At 60.3% G+C, this 19,178-nt stretch overlaps 1 protein-coding gene across 2 annotated transcripts in view; it reads left to right on the forward strand.

Annotated features, from left to right (window-relative positions):
• The window catches only part of EXD3 (exonuclease 3'-5' domain containing 3), a 195,179-nt gene extending 176,261 nt beyond the window's left edge, over window positions 1-18,918 (forward strand). For both annotated transcript variants that reach the window (XM_058853503.1, XM_058853504.1), the window contains 2 exons: window positions 11,027-11,120; window positions 17,762-18,918. In XM_058853503.1, the coding sequence (XP_058709486.1) occupies window positions 11,027-11,120; window positions 17,762-18,060 (393 nt within the window). In that variant the 3' untranslated portion in view covers window positions 18,061-18,918. The remainder of the gene's footprint in view (window positions 1-11,026; window positions 11,121-17,761) is intronic.
• Window positions 18,919-19,178: the final 260 nt, after the last annotated feature.

Below are 19,178 nucleotides of genomic sequence, written 5' to 3' on the forward strand. Positions count from 1 at the left end.
GGTGGGGAGCATGATGGACCTGTCTGCACATCCCTTCTCCAGAGTGGGAGGCAGCAGTGGACCCATGCTGGCACGGAGGGGCTGGAGAGGAGCGGGTTGTCCCCTCTGGTGTGGGGGTTCAGACCATCCCCACGCCCAAGAGGAATTTTTCTGGGTCAAGCTGTGCCAGCCCACTGGCAGCGGAGGGGATGGTTTCCAGCTGGGATGGCCCAGGCCTGAGAAGCAGACATTTCCTCGCTCGAGTGTGCTGAAATGTTTAATTAGAGTTTAACAGCAGCCTGGGAAAAGATGTCTCGTCATATTTCTGGGCTGCATTTTGCTGTGGAGCCGCGGGCTCCGTACGCAGAGCTGGGGGAGACCTGCGGCACAAAGAGCCCTTTATGAGCCCTCCCCTGCTCGCCCCGACCCTGAACTTTCCCATCAGCTGCTGGCACAGTGCCCTCGTGGTGCCCAGGAGGGAGCTGGGGATGGGAGCACAGCCCTTCCTCGGTGCTCCGGGGTGCTGCTGCAGGACAGGGGACAGGGAGGTGTAGAGGGGACACAGGGAGGTGTAGAGGGGACACGGGGAGGTGTCTGCAGGACAGGGGACAGGGAGGTGTAGAGGGGACACAGGGAGGTGTAGAGGGGACAGGGAGGTGTAGAGGGGACACAGGGAGGTGTAGAGGGGACACGGGGAGGTGTCTGCAGGAGAAGGGACACAGGGAGGTGTAGAGGGGACACGGGGAGGTGTAGAGGGGACACAGGGAGGTGTAGAGGGGACACAGGGAGGTGTAGAGGGGACACAGGGAGGTGTAGAGGGGACACGGGGAGGTGTAGAGGGGACACAGGGAGGTGTCTGCAGGACAGGGGACACGGGGAGGTGTCTGCAGGACAGGGGACACGGGGAGGTGTCTGCAGGAGAAGGGACACAGGGAGGTGTAGAGGGGACACGGGGAGGTGTAGAGGGGACACGGGGAGGTGTAGAGGGGACAGGGAGGTGTAGAGGGGACACGGGGAGGTGTAGAGGGGACACGGGGAGGTGTCTGCAGGACAGGGGACACAGGGAGGTGTAGAGGGGACACGGGGAGGTGTAGAGGGGACACGGGGAGGTGTAGAGGGGACACAGGGAGGTGTAGAGGGGACACGGGGAGGTGTAGAGGGGACACGGGGAGGTGTAGAGGGGACACGGGGAGGTGTCTGCAGGACAGGGGACACAGGGAGGTGTAGAGGGGACACGGGGAGGTGTAGAGGGGACACGGGGAGGTGTAGAGGGGACACAGGGAGGTGTAGAGGGGACACGGGGAGGTGTCTGCAGGACAGGGGACACAGGGAGGTGTAGAGGGGACACGGGGAGGTGTAGAGGGGACACGGGGAGGTGTAGAGGGGACACGGGGAGGTGTCTGCAGGACAGGGGACACAGGGAGGTGTAGAGGGGACACGGGGAGGTGTAGAGGGGACACGGGGAGGTGTAGAGGGGACACGGGGAGGTGTAGAGGGGACACAGGGAGGTGTCTGCAGGACAGGACATCCCTCCGTGCTGGGATGCTGGCATCAGCCCGGGATGCCCTGCTCTGCTGTGGCCACAGGCAGGCCATGTGCTGGCCAGGATGGGCCCTGGGGACACATCGGTGCCCGTCAGGGTCCCTCACCCAGCTGTTTCAGCCCACACTGATCACAGATTTCATTTCATAGACCCCAGCAGACTCAGACCTCAGTCCCATTCCTGCACCCCCACAATGGGGAAGGAGGGGAAGATGCCCAGCCCTGCCCAGCAAGGTGGCAGGACAGGATCCTCAGCCCTCTCCATCACCCCCTGGGCACTGGGAGGGCCCTGGGAAGCAGAGCCACCATCCCGAGGAAGCTGGAGAGGAATGTGAGGAATGAAGCATACACCTTGCTTCCCCAGCTTCACCCCCACAGATTGCCCATCAGCATTTTCCACTCGCAGGTATTTTTCTCTGCGGGGTGAAATTACGGATCTGCCACCGCTCACCTGCCCACGTCCTGTCTGTCAGGGAAAGGGCAAAGCCAGGCGTGGCAGGGTCAGATCACTCCTGCCATCTGCCCCAGCTTTGCCTCCTCCACTTGGCCACTGAAACAACAGACACCAACTCCCTTGGGCCCAGCAAGAGCCTAAAAAAGTGCCACATTTGTCCATTATTGCCCCTTTTTACCTTTCTTTGTGTGTGACACAAGCCTGTGGTGCTGTAGATCACTCCCTGCAGCCCCTGCTGCTGTGTTGAGGAGCTGTGGCAGGGTTGGGCCCCCATCACACCATGGTGACCTCACATGGCACCAACACACCAAGGCCACATTAAAACATCTGGGAGGTGCCAGGCTGGGAACGTGGGGAGTAAGGGCCTGAGGTGTCCTGGGGTTTGTTCTTACTCTGGCAGCAGCAGCTCTTCCCCTGCTCCCAGGGTTTTCCTCTCAGTGTTCCCAGCTAGCAGCCAGTGTGGCTTCTCTCTGAGTCTGCTTTGGGGAGCCTCTTGGAGAAGCTGTGTGTGCAGAGCTGGTATTTTCCCTCAGGATGAGGTGCAGATGGTTGATCTCAAAGGAGGTGGTGGTCCCTGTGAGCCCAGCTGTGCAGTGTCATGCTCACTGTGGGAAGAGCTGCACGCTCAGGGTGTGCTGAGCCCTTGCTTTGGACAGGGACAGCCTTCCAAAAGTGCTTGGCAGCAGCCTGGTACTCACCCAAATCCACCCTCTGCCCACCCTTGGCCCACCAAAGGTTTGTCAGTAAATGCTGGGCAGCACGTGGCCCATGGACCTTCACCCACAGCACGTCCTGCACCCAGGCTGGGTTCAGCTTTCATCCCAGAGGGGACCAGCATCAGTCCCACCCCACCAAGGGCTGTCTACAGAGAAAGATACTGACACACCTGCAGTGAGACACTGGGCAAAGAAACCCAGCACAGCACAGGGCTCCTCCTCCTCCTCCTCCTCCTCCTCCTGTGACCCCCTGCCCACTGCCCAGGACCCCAGGGTCCTGGGAGTCCTCAGCTCAGGGATGTGCCCACCAGTGTGGCACCCTCCATGGTGCCTCCTGAGCCCCAGTTTGTTCTCAGAGTCCTCCTTGGCCAAGCACGGGGTGCTGCAGCCCTTTTGGACCTGTCAGGGTGGGATCTGCCTTTTCTCTCTGGCTGCCTCCCTTCACTCTTTGTGCCCAGGTGGTAACAGTTTCCCGAGCACAAAAGGACCATCCCCAAAGTGAGAATTGGTGCCAGGCCAGGATAAATCAGTGGCCCATGTTCTGGGGACACCATCTGTCCTCAGCCTCAGTAGTGAAGGCTGGGCTGGGGTCACAAACACCTCCTCCAGTGCCAGTGGCACAGACAGACTGCTCATGGTGAGAACTGTGATGGTGGTTTTGATTTTAAGAGTTTAAGATTCTGCATCAAAATGAAACTCTGCAGCGCTCCCAGCTGTGGGGAACACAACCCCCTGGCACATCCCAGCTGTTGCCACTCAGCCAAGAGGATGGATCCAGCCCCGGTGCCCATGGCCGGCTCAGGGACCAGCCTCCGGACCATGCTGGAGCTGCTTTGTCCAGCTGGGCTTTCCCCACCCCACAGCCGAGGCTTTGTCTGCGGGGTGTGCTGAGCAGGGGACGGGGAGCATCCCACGGTGGCACCTGGGAGCTGAGGAGCTGGCCAGGCTGGCAGCAGTGGCACTGCCCCAAAGGGCACCAGTGCAGGACCTGTGCCAGCAGCTCCGTGTGCTCTGCAGCCCTCTGAGGTGAGCTCAGCCCTGGGGCTCAGCCCTGCCCGGGATGAGCTCACCCTGGGCATCATCCCCTCCTCAGGCTGAGCTCAGCTCGAGGATCAGGCCAACCTGGGGGTGAGCTTAGTCTGGAGATGAGCCCATCCTGGAGTAAACCTGCCTGGGTGTGAGCCCAGTCTGAGAGCTAATCTCCAAATGTGGGTTAATCCAGGGAAAAACGGTTCTAATCCCATTTTCAGGTCTAATCTCAGACCAGTGGCTGATCCCAGCCGGGATGCTGAGCCCAGCTGAGTTAAACCGGGGAGCTGAGCCCAGTTTGGGTGCTGAGCCCGAGCTGCTGCTCCTGGCTGTCCATCGCTGGGGTGGGATCCAGCCCAGCCCAGCCCAGCCCAGCAGGATTAGGGGTCCCCCAGGCTGGGAAGGGGCACCGTGCCCCGGGCAGCCGCATAAAGCCCGGTTTGTTTGTGCTGGGAGCCTCCTGCCCCTCCTCCAGCGTTCCCAGCCTATTCTACCTTCTGTGTAGGAACTGGTTTTTCTTCCTGGGCCATTGTTTCCGCTGGATTGGGTAGATTGCTCCAGGCCTCGCTCAGGTTTCCTTTCTCACGCTTTTTTTTTTTTTTTTTTTTTTTGATATTCCCGTTTTCTGCAGCAGTTCCTGCTCTCCCCCCCGGTTAAAGCAGCAGGTGCTGCCCACCAGGATGGGGCTCACCTCCTCCCGGGGGTGCCCCCGGCTCCCTGGCATTGCCCAGGACCAGGGCAATGTTCCCATGCTGGGAGCAGCTCCGTAAGCAAAGCCTCTGCCCTGGGCAGCCTGCAGCTCCACTCGAGCTGCTCGAGTTCCCGTTTTCCTGCAGCCCTGGCCACTAAGTCGGGTTTATTTGTTTTAACAGATGGGAAGGGATGGGGCTGGGGCAGCCCCCCAGGCTCAGCACGGGGTTCTGCAGAGCTCCTGCCGGGCTGGGGGCTGCAGGGGTGACCCCAGGCCCTGAGCATCCCTCTCGCTCAGCCTGCCAAGGGACAGCAGCACCTGGCTGCCCACCTGGCTGCCCACCTGGCTGCCCACCTGGCTGCCCACCTGGCTGCCCACCTGGCTGCCCACCTGGCTGCCCACCTGGCTGCCCACCTGGCTGCCCACCTGGCTGCCGGCCCGGTCAGACTGTGCCAGGCTCCTGGGGCAGACAGCGCTGCACTGAAGTGTTCCCAGCCTCGGAGCAGCTGCAGACAAGGGGAGCCGGCCTGCAGAGCTGCTCCCCAGTCCTTCCCTCCTGCCACAGCACACCAGGAGCCAGCAGGATGTCCCAGTGGCCCGGGTGATGCTGTCCTCGGGCAGGAGGTCTGGCACAGTGACAGGGAAGGGCAGGTAGTGCTCGATGGTATCTGGCTCCAGCTGGGGAAGGCAGTGTGTCCCCCGGGGGCCTCTGCATAGCAGACTTGGGTTCCCAGATAAAAATAGAAGCTGAAACATGAGCCCAACTTCCCCAGTTCTGCCTCTGCCCGCACACCCTCACCCCCTCAGCTGCGGTGCTGGCCTGGGGAAGCAGCCCCAGCCCTGGCCAGGGAAGGCAGAGCACAGGGCAGCAGGATGCTCGGGGACCATGGAGGAGCAGAGCTGGGCAGCCACCTGGCCCAGGGTGGCCCTGGCCACTTGTACAGGGCTGAAAACTGCTCTGGGGAAAAGCAGAGAGCTGAGGGTACAGCTTCCAGCCAGGCTCCAAGGGCTCAGCACAGGGCAGGGGAACGAGCCCCTGACATACTGTACACAGCTAGACCCAGGAGCTCAGGCAGAGGGAGGACAGCTGCCAGGGAAAGCCAGGAGGAGCCAGAATAAGGGTGGCTGATGCTTAATCCACAGTAAAGATCATTTCCTAAAGCTTGTCCAGCCCTGGGAGCAGAGGACAGAGCCCCCAGCTTGGCTGCATGTCCAGGAGAAGGTGCAGCAGGGAAGAGGCTGCATGGGCTGCCCTTGGGATTCCTGGGGCCTGGCTCAGGCAGGAACCCAGCTCCCAGCATGGGCAGCAAGGCAGAGCAGTGCTGCTGTCAATGACCTGAGCATGGGATCCTCTAGACAGAGAAAACTTCAGCCCTTTGCAGTTCCCAGGGCTCTGGTTCTCAAGGGCAGAAAATGTATCTCCATGACCCCTTCCACTTCTGGTGCCAAAACACGGTGCTCATAAAGGCCTGGGGTTGCTTGGCAGCCAGATTTCCACCTGCATTTTAGTTTTGGAATATGAGCTGACAGGATGTGGAACCTCACTCTGTTCCCAGTGCTGGGCAATTCCAGAGCTTGATTTGGGTTTTTTTTCCCAGCTCTGAGGTTCATCAGCCTCTGGCATCCTCTGATCAAGAGCTGAGCTCTCAACTGGAAAAAACTCAGTAGCTTGATAAAGAGGAACAGCAATGAGCTGCATTGCAGAGAGCTGGGCAAATTAACCCTTCTGCTGTGGCATGGGCTCTGGAGCAGACTGCAGCAGGAGGTGGGTGTCCTGGAGCTGCATGGCACAGGTTTGCACCCCCAGGAAGGGCTAACCCTCAGCCCAGGGTTGGATTTAAAGCACATTTACAATGCAGGAAGGTGCTGGCATAGGGCTGGAGGAGCAGAGGCAGCGCAGTCAGGGAAGGAACAGCTCACACACCCCGGCCCAGCAGCTCCTGGCACAGAGCTCACCCTAAAGCCAAGTCTTCAGGGACACTGCCTCACCTCGTCAGGAGGCAGTTGTTACTGGTTTGCTTTGTTATTAAACTCACCGTGAGCCTGTCCCAGAGCAGCTCCTGGTGCTGGGTGCTGTATGAACAGGGCTCGTGGCCACAGGTTGGGTCAAGGGTGCTGAGGAAGCTTCAGCTCTTTGGGATGCTCAGCCCAGCTGGGAGGGAAGATGAGCACGTGAGGCTTGAGGTGGCTGAGAGGCAGCTGGAGGGATCCAAGGGGGGCTGAATGTGGTGGGAGGTGCGTTGAGCATAATTTTTTTTCCTCTGGGAAATTCAGCTTTGCATGTGGGTTTAGGTGTAGTGTGGGGTGAGATTCTCATCGCTGCAAAGGCCTTGAGGTACTGAAAAGGGCTTTTGTTGTCACCCCTGGCAGTGACAGCAGCGGGATGGGGTTTGTGGTTGGGGACCAGCAGTGTCTGTGCCTGAGGGAGCGTGAGTGCAGTGTGGGGAGAGAAAAGCAGAGGCCACAGAGCCTGCTCCCATCCCTGCTGCATGCTGAGCCCGCTCCACAGCTCCCACCCCTCATCCAGGGATGTGCCTGTGCTTCCTCTCCTCTCCTCTCTTCCCAGCCCTGCTCCTCACCCCAGCCCACGAGCCTTTGCTCAGAGCAGCTGCACACTGCGAGGTGGGAATGGAGAAGGTGCCCTGACAAGAAGCCAGTGGGAGCTGGGGGGTCCCAAAGAGGAGCCAGCAGGAGCTGGGCCACCCATGGAGCCTCCAGGGCTCTGTCACCCTGCCTGTCACTGTCCCCCCGGCAGAGGAGCTCCGTTAATCTGCCCATTTCAGCCATGGCTGATGCTCCCAGACAAGCAAGGCCCTTGTAGCTGTCAGGTGAGCCTTTCCCAGAGCTTATGCAAATGATACTAATTAAAGGCATTCTTATCTGTTCAATTTCCCACACCTTTTGCCTCGAGGGGGATAGAAAACTTCATGATTTAACTCCATATTTCGTGGCAGTTGGAAGCACTGCCTAGGGAAAGTGTTGGGAAACGCAGCAGGTCACTCCTGATGAGAAGAATTGGCTTATGCAAGTGTTGAAACACTTTATTATGCATGAGAAACCTTCCAGAAACAGATGACTAATAGCAAAGCAGGAGCAGAGAAAGCAGTGGGAACGCAGTTCCAGGCTGGCATGGGATCCATGTCATCTTACCAGCTTAGCAGGGTTGGGCTGGGTCAGCACTTGCCTAAGAGACCTCTCGGAGTACCTGGCTGGCAGCGAGGGAAGTGATGTTAATGATTCAATAAACAGAGAGCCCTTCCCTCTTTGTGAACCAAACAGCCCCTGATGCCAGGATCCCACTGGCAGAGCCGTGTTTCCACTGGCAGCAGCTTACTGAGCTCAGATGGCCATAAATCCTCTGCTGCTGGATGTGCAGGCAGGTTTGGCACAGGATGCCCGGGCTGCGTTTCCGTGGGAGCGTCGCAGCCCAGCTCCCAGCCCTGGCAGGGCTGCCCTGCTGCTGTGGGCATGCACAGCTCTGCTCTCTGGGAGTACAGAGACACAGCCAGCATCTCCTCTGCTGCTGGGGGTTTGCAGTACCCCAGGACAGGCACTGGAGCATTGCAGCAGAGCAGGAGCAGCAGTGTGATTCCCTTTGTGATTCCCAGGCACTGGTGATCAGAAGATCACCGAGGAAAGCTCTTGGCACAAAGGGGAAGGGAAAAGGCCCAGCCAGCTGCCCTCTGAAAACCCCCTTGGAGAGCTGGCTGTCCCCAGCACTGCACTCAGAGACCTCCAGTGGGCTGAATCGCTGAATTTCTGCTCTTACTGCAAGGACCTTGAAGGTGCTACAGGGCATTGCTGCAGGAAGAGAAGAGGGTCTGAAGGTCAAAGCTGTGGGTGCAGCAAGTGCAGCTGAAGTCACTTGGGAAAAATGTGAGAAAACAGACACGTGGAGAAATGAGCATGGTCAGATCCTGAGCTCTGCTTCACATCTGCTGGGTTGTACCTGGTTTTCTTTCTCTGCCCTTCCCACCATCTCCCACCGTCCTGGGCACTGTGCTTCGGGCTGTAGGCAGGAGATGTGTGAAGGCACATCCATAACTCCTGGCCTTGGAGGCAGTAGAGGGCAGCCTGTGCTAAGCCTGGGCATCCTGCAATCTGGGGAGGTTTCAAGTCTCAATAAGTCCCTGAAAGAAACTCCTGGATGCTCAAGGGCTGTGCTTTCACAACCAAAGTGAGGGTTGCAGCCTTCATCCAGAGGAGTGGCCCTTTCACCGGATGATATCCATCTTGGAGAGAGGGAGAAAGAGGAGAGGGTAGGCGGTGAGTAGGAAAAGAGATATCAGTGCAGGTGGCTGTTGAGGAGTCCTGTGATACAGCGAACAGAAGACGCCCAAGGAATTGTCCTGACACGAGCTGCCCTGAATCGCCCCAGAGTCCACAGCGGGCACTGCTGTCCTTTACAGCAGCTCTCTCCAGGCAGAGAGCTGTGTCTCACTGCTGAAACCCCTGCCAAGGTCCCTCGGTGCCGCTGGCCTGTGATGTTTGTCAGCAGAGCAGGTGGAAGGAGCCCCAAGGCCCAGAGGCCGCTCCAGGGTGGCTCCTCTGGGCAAGGTCAGCATCACCAAGGTGACTCAAAGCACTTTGGAGATGCAGCTTTTAGATGTATCAAAGGAAGGAGCAAAACTAACTCCAGTGCTGTCTGAACTGCTTCCACGTGTTTTGGGTACCAACCTGTGTCCACCTGAGCTCATGCTACCAGCCTTAGCCAAGCTCACATTTACTTCTGCAGCCCTTTTGGAGTCACCAAAGGTTTGGCTCCTGCTGATCTTGAGTTTTCTTTCAGCTTCTCAGCTGAAGGTGGAGGTGCAGAAAGAGGATGGGATGCTGAGGTGGCCCTGGAGCTCCAGGCTCAAGCATCCAGTCCCTCGAGTCCTGGGAGGTTCGTGTGTCAGTGCTGCTGAAATCCCCAGCCGGGAGGGCAGGGAGAGGCAGGGATCATCCTAAACAAAAACAGGGCGCCAGCTGGGCTGGCAGCATTGCAAAAGGACATTTCACCTGCCTCGTCCTCCTTGGTGGCACAGGGAGAGCCTCAGTGCAGGGGGGCTGGGGATGAGCACAGGCCCAGTGACACCAGCACGGTCTCAGTGCAGTGCCATCACTCCCAGTCCCCAGGTGATGCCCTTGGTGGTGACAGCACAGAGCTGGCCGGGCTGCAGTGTCCCTGTGGGCGCTGGCCTGAGGTCCTGGGCAGGGACACACGGCTGTGGGGGTGACAATGCCCCACACGGGGGGCAGCACCTTGGCAGGATGCGCTGACAGGGACGGGGGACAGCAGTGAGGGGCTGCAGTGGGGACCAGGGCTTCACCTGGGATGAGCTGCACCTGCTCCTCATCCTTGGCACGGAGGTGGCAGCGGAGCCTGGGGACGTGGGGACGTGTTCCAGTCGTGTCCCCCAGGCCAGGGAGCCTGAGTTGCAGAGCAGCCCCCGGGCCGGGCTGCCGGGGGCACGGAGCGGGGCCGGGAGCGGGGACACGGCGCTGTGCGGGGCTCGGCAGCCGGTGATTCACACGGGAGCCGTGGGAAAGCGAGCCCGCCATGGCTCCCGAGCCCGGATTGCTTCAGCGGGGGTGCAGCCAAGATCCATTTCACAGAGGGCAGAGCAGATCTCGGCTGGGATTTACCAGTGACTAAGCATGTGCTGGCACGGGCTTCCCCAGCGTGAGAAAGGCAGGGCTGCTCCTCCTCCTCCTCCTCCTCCTCCTCCTTCTCCGAGGTGTGCCCGCTGCTGCCCTGCACCCCACTGCCATGGGGCACCCCACTGCCATGGGGACATGGGGCACCCCACTGCCATGGGGACATGGGGCACCCCACTGCCATGGGGCACCCCACTGCCATGGGGACACGGGCACCCCACTGCCATGGGGACATGGGGCACTGCCCTGCACCCCACTGCCATGGGGCACCCCACTGCCATGGGGACACGGGCACCCCACTGCCATGGGGACACGGGCACCCCACTGCCCCCGGGGACTGGACAAGCGTGTTTGGCTGCCAGCTGCACCCTGTGCTCAGCCCCAGGCACCATCCCTGGGTGCTCCTCGGCAGTGGGGTTTGGGGAGCTCCTTGGGGTCCAGCACTGGCACATGTGGGCACTCACAGACCTATCTGGGTACATTTTGGGAAGCAAAAGGTGGGGTACAAAGTGTGACTCGGTGTTCGCAGTGCTGCAGCAGAGCCCAGACAAGTGGAGCCAGATGAGAGCACAGAGTGTTTTGGGGTCCACAGCCACCCTCCCCAGCCTCTGTCAAACCAGAGAGACCAAACTTCGAAGCCACAGCCCAGACTTTGTGTGTCTGCTTGATGCTTTAAGGCAGCCTGTTGCCGGTGTGTTCTGGCCAGGGAGCCAGGGTGGGCAGCAGTGCTGGCAGCCTGGCTGGACATGTGGCTGACCACACACAGAGGGGGCACCCCTGGAGCGCTTCTTGGGTTTGTGGCTGGTGCCTGTCCTTGCTCGGTGGGACGGGCTGGTTTCCCTGCTGGGTGCAGCTGATGGGGGCTGCCCAAGCTGTGCCAGGCGTGCCCAGCACGGGTTTGTGCCCGGGGCAGGCAGGAGGTGCCCGGGGGGCTCGGTGGCCACCTCAATGACCTCCCCCTCTCTCTTTTCTCAGGTGTGCAATTGCAACAAGTACCTGAAGGTCTCACGGGAGAGGATGAGGCAGCTGGTGGAGGGCAGCAGACAAATCTCAGGGGAGCACAGTGCAGGTGAGTGGGTGGGTGCCCACAGCGGGGTGTGATCCCCCCTCCTGTGCCCTTCCCTGGGACTCACTGCCCTGGACAGAGCAGGACCATCCCCCTGGGCCTGGGGGTTTCTCAGAGGGGGATCAGGGTGCCCTGCCATCAACCCTGCCACGGGGTGCAGGCCCACAGAGCTCTTCCAAGTCCGGTTTATGTCTCCGGCTGCCCTGTCCCGTGTAAGACACAGGGCTGTGCACGGGATTGCCCAGCCCGGGGGGTTGGTGACATGCCAACAGTAGCTCAAGTGACAGCCTGAGGCCATCATCACCTGAATGTGAAGAACAGCCTGGGTGGTGAAATGCCTCCTGGCCGGGGCTGCTCACGGTGCCTTCCTCACCTGCCCGGTGCCTCTTGAGTGAGGTGAGGCTGCCGGAGGTGAGGCAGTGCCGCCTGCCCAGCCAGGCTCCTCCGTGCCGTGCCCGAGCTGCACTGACCCACACACACCCCCTGCCACAGGAGACATTTCGGTGGCAAACCGCGCCCACGGCAGGCACACTGCAATGGGAATGTGCCATGGTGCTGCTCCGGGCCAGCCCGGCTTTGCCCGCAGCCCTTGGTGCATCCCTTCCCCGGGCGCTCCCGGCCGCTGCGGCTTTGCTGGGAGCTGCCCGTGTGGATCCGGGCATGAGGAACGCGGTGGGGCCGCTTTTCCCATGGTGCCGGCAGCCTGGGAGCGAGAGCTGCGCTCCCCCAGAGGCCGGGACATCCTCCCCAGCGGTTCCTCTGCTGAGGGCACCCTCTGCGTGTGTGCCCAGCGACCAGACGGGCCAGTTCAGCCAGTTTCAGAGCATGGGAAATAGAGGTGCTGCGCTTTGTGTTCCGAGCCGTTTCCCCTTCCCCCTTCGGGATGAGGCTGATGGAGTGGGAGGGTCTCACACAGCACCGTGGCTCCTCCACAGGCTCTCCAGGGACCACCTTGCTCTACTCTTTACACCCCATTTGCAGCAGCCCGTGTCCCCACCGGGCCGTGCACTGTCCTGCCGGGTCCCCCAGGACCTGGAGAGGGTTCATGGGGAAGGAGCAGGAGGGACCCCTGCGCTGGCCGTGCCACTCATGACCTTGTCGGGAATCCTCCTGCAGGGAACATCCTCTGCCCCGGGGTAGGCAGGGGCAGGGACAAAAGGGGTCACAGCATCCCCAGGGGGGTGGTGGAGATGTGAGGATTTTTAAATTGTAAAATCCCCCCTCACCATCTAAAATGTGCTGCAGAAGATGCAAACAATGGATCGTGCTGCATTTGGGTCTGTGGTGCTGACCAAGCTCGGTGGAGGCTCCACTCCCCTGCTGGGCGGGCACCCTCCCTGAGCCAGTGCTGGGGCTCTGGACACTGGTGCAGGGTGAGTCCCAGTGGCCCTGGGGGTGGCTGGAGGTGTCCCTGCAATGGGTGCCACGATGGCATCAGGCAGCTCGGGCACCCACCCGGCCCTGCCAACCTGACCTGTGACTTGGGCTTTCTTTCCTCCTCGGCTCTCGGCTCCACCCGAAGCCGGGGGAAAAGCCGGCAGGGACAGCTGCAGGCAGGCGGGAGGAGGAGCAGCAGAGCCCGGTGTGGGGAAGGCTGGGCAGCGGCTCCAGGCTGGGGTGGCAGCAGGACAATCCCTGCTCTACACTGGTGGGGAGGGCATGGGCTGGTGGGAGCCGCTCCTCTGAGCCAGGAGCTCTGATGGAAGAACCCCTGCATGCCCAAAGCCCCACGGCTGGAGGCTTCCCTGAGCTACAGAATTTGGCTTTGCTGTGAGCATCACACCTGTCTTGTTGCCATGTGGGAAAGAGAGATGTGCAGAGACAGATCCCTGTGCTGTCCAGGAGTGTTCTCGCACCCCTGGATCCTCATTTCCTTGTACCGGACTCGGTCTGGGGACCAAGGCACCCCCACTGCCTTTGGCTACTCTGAGCACTTCTGCACGGGAAAGAGACGGGTTCCTGAGGGCTTGCCCCCGTGGATCCAGGGCATCTCCTGCCCCCTTCAGCAACCCCTTGCATTTAGGCTCTCTTTTGTCCAGGGTAGAACAGAATAACAGGGAAAAGCCCGGCGGGGAGGCGGTGACAGCGGTGCCGGTTTGCAGGGGCTCTGTGCCGGTTTCAGAGCTCTGCTGTGCCGGTTTCAGAGCTCTCCTGTGCCGGTTTCAGGGCTCTGTGCCGGTTTGCAGAGCTCTGCTGTGCCGGTTTCAGAGCTCTGTGCCGGTTTGCAGGGGCTCTGCTGTGCCGGTTTCAGAGCTCTCCTGTGCCGGTTTCAGGGCTCTGCTGTGCCGGTTTCAGAGCTCTGCTGTGCCGGTTTCAGAGCTCTGTGCCGGTTTCAGGGCTCTCCTGTGCCGGTTTCAGAGCTCTGCTGTGCCGGTTTCAGAGCTCTGCTGTGCCGGTTTCAGAGCTCTGCTGTGCCGGTTTCAGAGCTCTGTGCCGGTTTGCAGGGGCTCTGTGCCGGTTTCAGAGCTCTGCTGTGCCGGTTTCAGAGCTCTGCTGTGCCGGTTTCAGAGCTCTGTGCCGGTTTCAGAGCTCTGTGCCGGTTTCAGAGCTCTGCTGTGCCGGTTTCAGAGCTCTGCTGTGCCGGTTTGCAGAGCTCTCCTGTGCCGGTTTCAGAGCTCTGTGCCGGTTTCAGAGCTCTGCTGTGCCGGTTTCAGAGCTCTGTGCCGGTTTCAGAGCTCTGTGCCGGTTTCAGGGCTCTGTGCCGGTTTCAGAGCTCTCCTGTGCCTGTTTGCAGGGCTCTGCTGTGCCGGTTTGCAGGGGCTCTGTGCCGGTTTCAGGGCTCTGTGCCCCGGGAAGGAGCTGGGGCCGTTCAGAGCCGGGCACCGCTGGGCGCTGCAGGGGCTGCCAGGGTTCTCTTCACAGCGGCTCGGGGAGATGCGAGCAGCTGCGGCTGCCTCTTACTTGAGCTCATCCTCCCTCCTCCACCCTGGGAACATCTTAAGATCATGGCCGGGCCGCTGCAGCCCAGGTTGCACAATCCCGGGTTCTTTGTCCTTTGCTTATCTGTCTTATCAAGGAGGAAAAGATAACCAGGCATCTTCAGTGCCCTGCAATCAGCACATTTCTCAGGCTCATAACTCCTCTTATCAGGCTGATCTCTCACCTCGCCGAGGTTTCCCATGCACCTTTGTACTCCAAGAATGCTCCCAGGTCTGTGTTCAGCCTTGTGCAATGCCTCGACAAAGCTGTGAACTTCTCCCAAACCCCCAGCCCCGGCTGTGGCCGAGCCCCGCACGCGGCTGTGATGCTCTGGCTGTGGAGGGCACAGGGCTCGGGGCTGGCACAGGGCTCGGGACTGGCACAGGGCTCGGGACTGGCACAGGACTGGCACAGAGCTCAGGGCTCAGGGCTCAGGGCTCGGGACTGGCACAGGGCTCAAGACTGGCACAGGACTGGCACAGAGCTCAGGGCTCAGGGCTCAGGGCTCAGGGCTCAGGGCTCAGGGCTCAGGGCTCGGGACTGGCACAGGACTGGCACAGGGCACAGAGCTCGGGACTGGCACTGGGCTCGGGACTGGCACAGGGCTCGGGACTGGCACAGGGCACAGGGCTCGGGACTGGCACTGGGCTCGGGACTGGCACAGGGCTCGGGACTGGCACAGGGCACAGGGCTCGGGACTGGCACTGGGCTCGGGACTGGCACAGGACTGGCACAGAGCTCAGGGCTCACACAGTGGGGACAGGTTGTTCCCAGCCAAATCAGGGCTGTGTAGGCTGGGAAAGGGGAATGGGCACAGGTTCAAGGGGGGTTTGCCCCGATCCTGCTCTGTCCCACCCCTCCCTGGGGCATACAGCAGGGGCTTGAGCACAACACCGGGCTGCTGCAGAGGTGACAAGTGCATGCAGAAGTGGTGGAATCCCACCACTGAGAGTGGCTTTGCTCAGCTCAGGAAAGAACCTTATGCAGAAATGAGAATGGAGATCCTGCAGCATCCCCTCTCCCCTGGGCACAGCAGCGTTTGCTGGTCATGAGACACCATGGTGGGAACAGCAGCAGTTTTTGCTGTTCCCATGGGATTAATTCCCACAGGCGAGCAGGGGTGGGCAGGAGCCGTGAGTGGGCAGCACGTGTGAGGCCAGGAGGAGATGGCTCTTGTGCTAAGCACTGCCCAGCTGGGGACAGTGCTGGGGGATGACTGTTGCTACCTGTGGAGCTCTGCAGCTCTCATGTGGGGGTGCTCAGCCTTGGGGGGCCGGGGGCTGCAGGGCTCAGCCCCTCACACAGGCTCTGTCATCCCCAGGGTGACCCAGCCAAGAGGGGGAGAGGTGAGCGAGAGGCGAAGGGGTTTTTATTTTCAAGATGTTTTATAATGGGATTATTAGTTCCCAAGAAGTGTTTCGAATCGATTTGGTAAGGAATCGCTTTCCTTTCTCCTCTGTGGGGATGCGGTGGGAATCCAGCCTTTGGTGTGAACCTCGCAGAGCTCTGGAAGCCACGGATCTGACAAGCTCCCGGCACGCTGGGAGGACACTCTGGGCTCCCCGTGGCCCCATGCACCCTCCACACGCCTTTTGCTCCATCTCTGCTGTGACTCCGGGCTGTGCAGCGTCCAGGCAAGCTGGGCTGCAGCCCCAAGGGAGCTGTGGCTCCACTGGGGAGGTCTCTGCCTGTCTGGAAGGGGAGGGAAAAACCCTCTTTCAACCCCCTCCCCCCTTTCCCCTGGACACCCCTGTTTTTCTGGGGGATCCAGCCTTTCCCAGCTCCGTTTTCCCGCGTGCCCGCCTGGCATCCTGTGCCTGGCGTCTGGTGGCCCTTTCACCCTGTCGGTGAGGGGAGCACAGGCATCTTCAAAAGCCCTGGGAAGAATTTGGTGGGAGGGGGAGAAGGGGTTTTACAAGCTCCCATTCAGAAATGGTCACTTTGAAGTGATGTAGCATTTTCAATCCTTTGAAGAGCCACAATTAGGAGGGGGCTGGTGCAAGCAAAGGCAAAACTACGGGGTGACCATCACGGCCTTTCTCTCCTCAGGCTTTTAAGGGATGAACTTTCCCTCCCTGCCTGCTTTTTTCCCACGGGCTCGGGGGGTGGGATTGGGGTGTTTGGGGGAGCTGGAGGTTTCCCATCCCCCGGTGCAGGGGAGGAGGAGTCTGCCATTGGCTTTGCCCACCAGCAGCAGGACAGTTGGGAGAGAGAGCAAATTCCTCATGATCCCTGCAGGCACACAGACTGCCAGCGTCCTGCCAGTGTCCTGGTGCCATGTGCTGGCCAGGGAAATTTTAGGCTCCATGATGGGGAAAGCTGTTGGCCATGGGTGCTGGGTGCTGGCAGTGTCATTTCCATTGCATTGGACCTAAAAGTCCCACCCAAGGCCAGTGTCCCTCCCTTCAGGGTGTGGTGCTCGAGAGCAGGGAGGAAAGGAGAAAAGAGGGTGCCCAGGCTGAGGCCACCCCATGCCACCAAACACAGGAGTGGCACAGGGCAGAGAGAGGTGGGAATTGGGTGAGGACAGAGCCCCTGCTCCTGCCATGGGGATCTGCCACCCACTGGCAGGCTTTATCCCAGGGGAACCCCTGGGAAATGGGCTCCTCCTCCACATCCCTGCTCTGGGTGGCTCAGGAATCTCCTGAGAGCAGACTGGTGTTTCACCACTCGCCGGATATTGGAGTAAGTGGAAATTGAGGTGATTGTTTTCCCTTGAAGTATAGATGCCAGTGTCCAAAGCAGATGCAGGGGGTGAAGGAAAAGCCCATCTGTGAGTGGGGCCATGGGGCACATGGCCAGGGCACAGCCCCAGTCGGCCCAACTCTTACCCAGTGTCTCAGACGGGGCTTGGGGCTGCTTCCCCTTGTGCACAACAGCAAGCCCCAAACAGGTGCTGCTGCTGGGCAATGTGGAGGCAAAGGGCTGGCCTGCAAATCCCCCCTGAGAACATCTCCAGTGACAGCCTGAGGGTGGCTGTTTGTGTGCTGGGAGCTGGGGGTGACCAGCTCGGGCTGTTCATCTTCCCTGGGTAGGTGTGGGAGGTCTTGGGGGGCTCTGGGGACACCCCTGAGCCAGGGGCTGGTGTGAGCTGATCCTTCCACACCTCCCCGGGCTCTCTCTGCTCATGTGATGGGCCCAGCCGGGGTGACCCTGCCAGGACGGGCGGCTCTTCCAGGGTGGGATGGCTAATCCAGCCAAAATAACACCCGTGGCTTCCTCCACGATAACCCCAGCACGTCCCACGGGGGTCTCACGCTGGGGCTGGGGTCACACACAGAGCCCCGAGCCCTTGGGCAGGTCGGGAGGGTCGCGGGTGCCATTAGCAGCTGGTCACTAATTAAAGCAGCAGTGAGGGCTTCCCTGCGGTTTCTTTGCCCCATCACACGGCCGGGGGTGGGGGGCTCCGGGAGCAGCCTGGCCTGGGCTGTGACAGGGAGCCAAAAGCTGCTCCCAGAACAGCGGCACTGGTGCCCTTCCCCAGACTGGAACACACCCTGAGACACGGCTGGGGACTGCAGGAGGTGCCGGGGAGCAAGGGCTGCACGGGTGCCACACTCGGGGCAGGCGGTGCTGGATGGAAAACAGCTTCTCCCAGATTCAGAGGATGCTCCCCGCTGGGATGCAGGGCAGGGCCTGGGCCCCTGCAGGATGACAGGTCCCTCCCAAGGGTCCCTCATCACACCAGTGACTGATGGTTCATCTGCTGTCCCCTCTCTCCTCAGGCTGCCCGGGGAGCCAGCGCTGCGATGTCACCGTGCCAGCCTGTGACACAGCCCGGCCTGGCCGTGTGGAGGGGACGGGGCAGTGCGGGGCAGCCGCGGTGCTGGCAGGGGACACGGTCCTGCAGGTCACTGCCATCCCCCCCGGGGTGCTGGACAGAGCTGAGCTCACCGACTTCTACTGCTGCACCCGCTGTGGGAAAGTGTTTTGGGAAGGGTCCCATTTTGGACGCATTGTCTCCCAGTTTCAGGATGTTCTTGTGGCCTCTGGAGACACACAGAGTGTCTATGAGCTGAGCTGAGCTGAGCTGAGCTGAGCTGAGCTGAGCTGAGCTGAGCTGAGCTGAGCCGAGGGGAAACACAGGGAATCCCTGGGGAATGGGAACTGCCTGGTGAACCTCAGCAGATTTTGTGCCTTGGGTTTCCAGAGAGAGGCTGGAAGTGGGGAGGGGGGAGCTCTCGTTTCAGGATCCACCACAGAGAGAACTGTCACATGCACATCTGACCACTCATGGGTACTTCTGGCCTTTGCTTGCTGGGTTCTCCAGAGCTGGGGGTTCACATTCCTCTGCCGCTGCTTTCACTGTGGAGGGGAGCTCAGAGGAGATGGGGACACACGGCCCTGTCCCTCCCCTGGGGACAGCTGCCTGGAAGGTGCCTTTCCCTCTGATCCCTGGTCACCTTCTGGCCAACTGCAGGACTTTGTCTCCTTGAGAGCTCCCCCAGGTCAGGGGTGAGCTCTTGTGAGCTCCTTACAGCCAGGGCTGTGCTAGGACACCAAGCCAGGGCAGAGTCCAGCAAGTGGTGTGTACCCATGGACATGGCACAAAACAGCTCCCAGGGGATTCCATCCAGCTCCTGGAGACAGGGACAGTGGATGGGACCTGGCACAGCGCCTCTTCCTTCCTGCTGCCCACAGCAGGTGCCGTGGTGGGAAGTGTGCAGCAAGGTCACCTCCACTCATAGACAGGTCAACAGCAAATTCCACATCAGATCAGCCTTGAGGTGCATCCAGGAGGTATTGTAAATGTTCCACTTTTGAATGGTGGATACATATCAAAGGGAATTAAAGCAGCTTTCTAATCAGCTTACAATATTGTTTCCTTATCTGACTGCTTAAAAAAAAATAATTTTTAAAATCCCATTGTATGTGTCATACTAATAAAATAACATTTATTAGGGCAGTAATGAGCCCTCCTGGGTTTTATGGAGCTGTTTGATCCTGTGTGGGAAGGGCAGCCCCAGCAGGGAGGGGTGCTCTGGGTGGGCTCCTCACTCCAGAGCCCGTGGATCCCCCGGCTGCTCCGTCTGTGCTCAGCTCCTGTCTTTGCATGACAGGATGTGATCATGGGGAGACCCTGGGATAAAACAGCACTGAGGAAGGCTTTTATTGCTCTTTATCATGGGTGAGATCTGGCTG

This window comes from Poecile atricapillus, chromosome 20, assembly GCF_030490865.1.
Source record: "Poecile atricapillus isolate bPoeAtr1 chromosome 20, bPoeAtr1.hap1, whole genome shotgun sequence".
Classification (NCBI taxonomy): Eukaryota; Metazoa; Chordata; class Aves; order Passeriformes; family Paridae; genus Poecile; species Poecile atricapillus.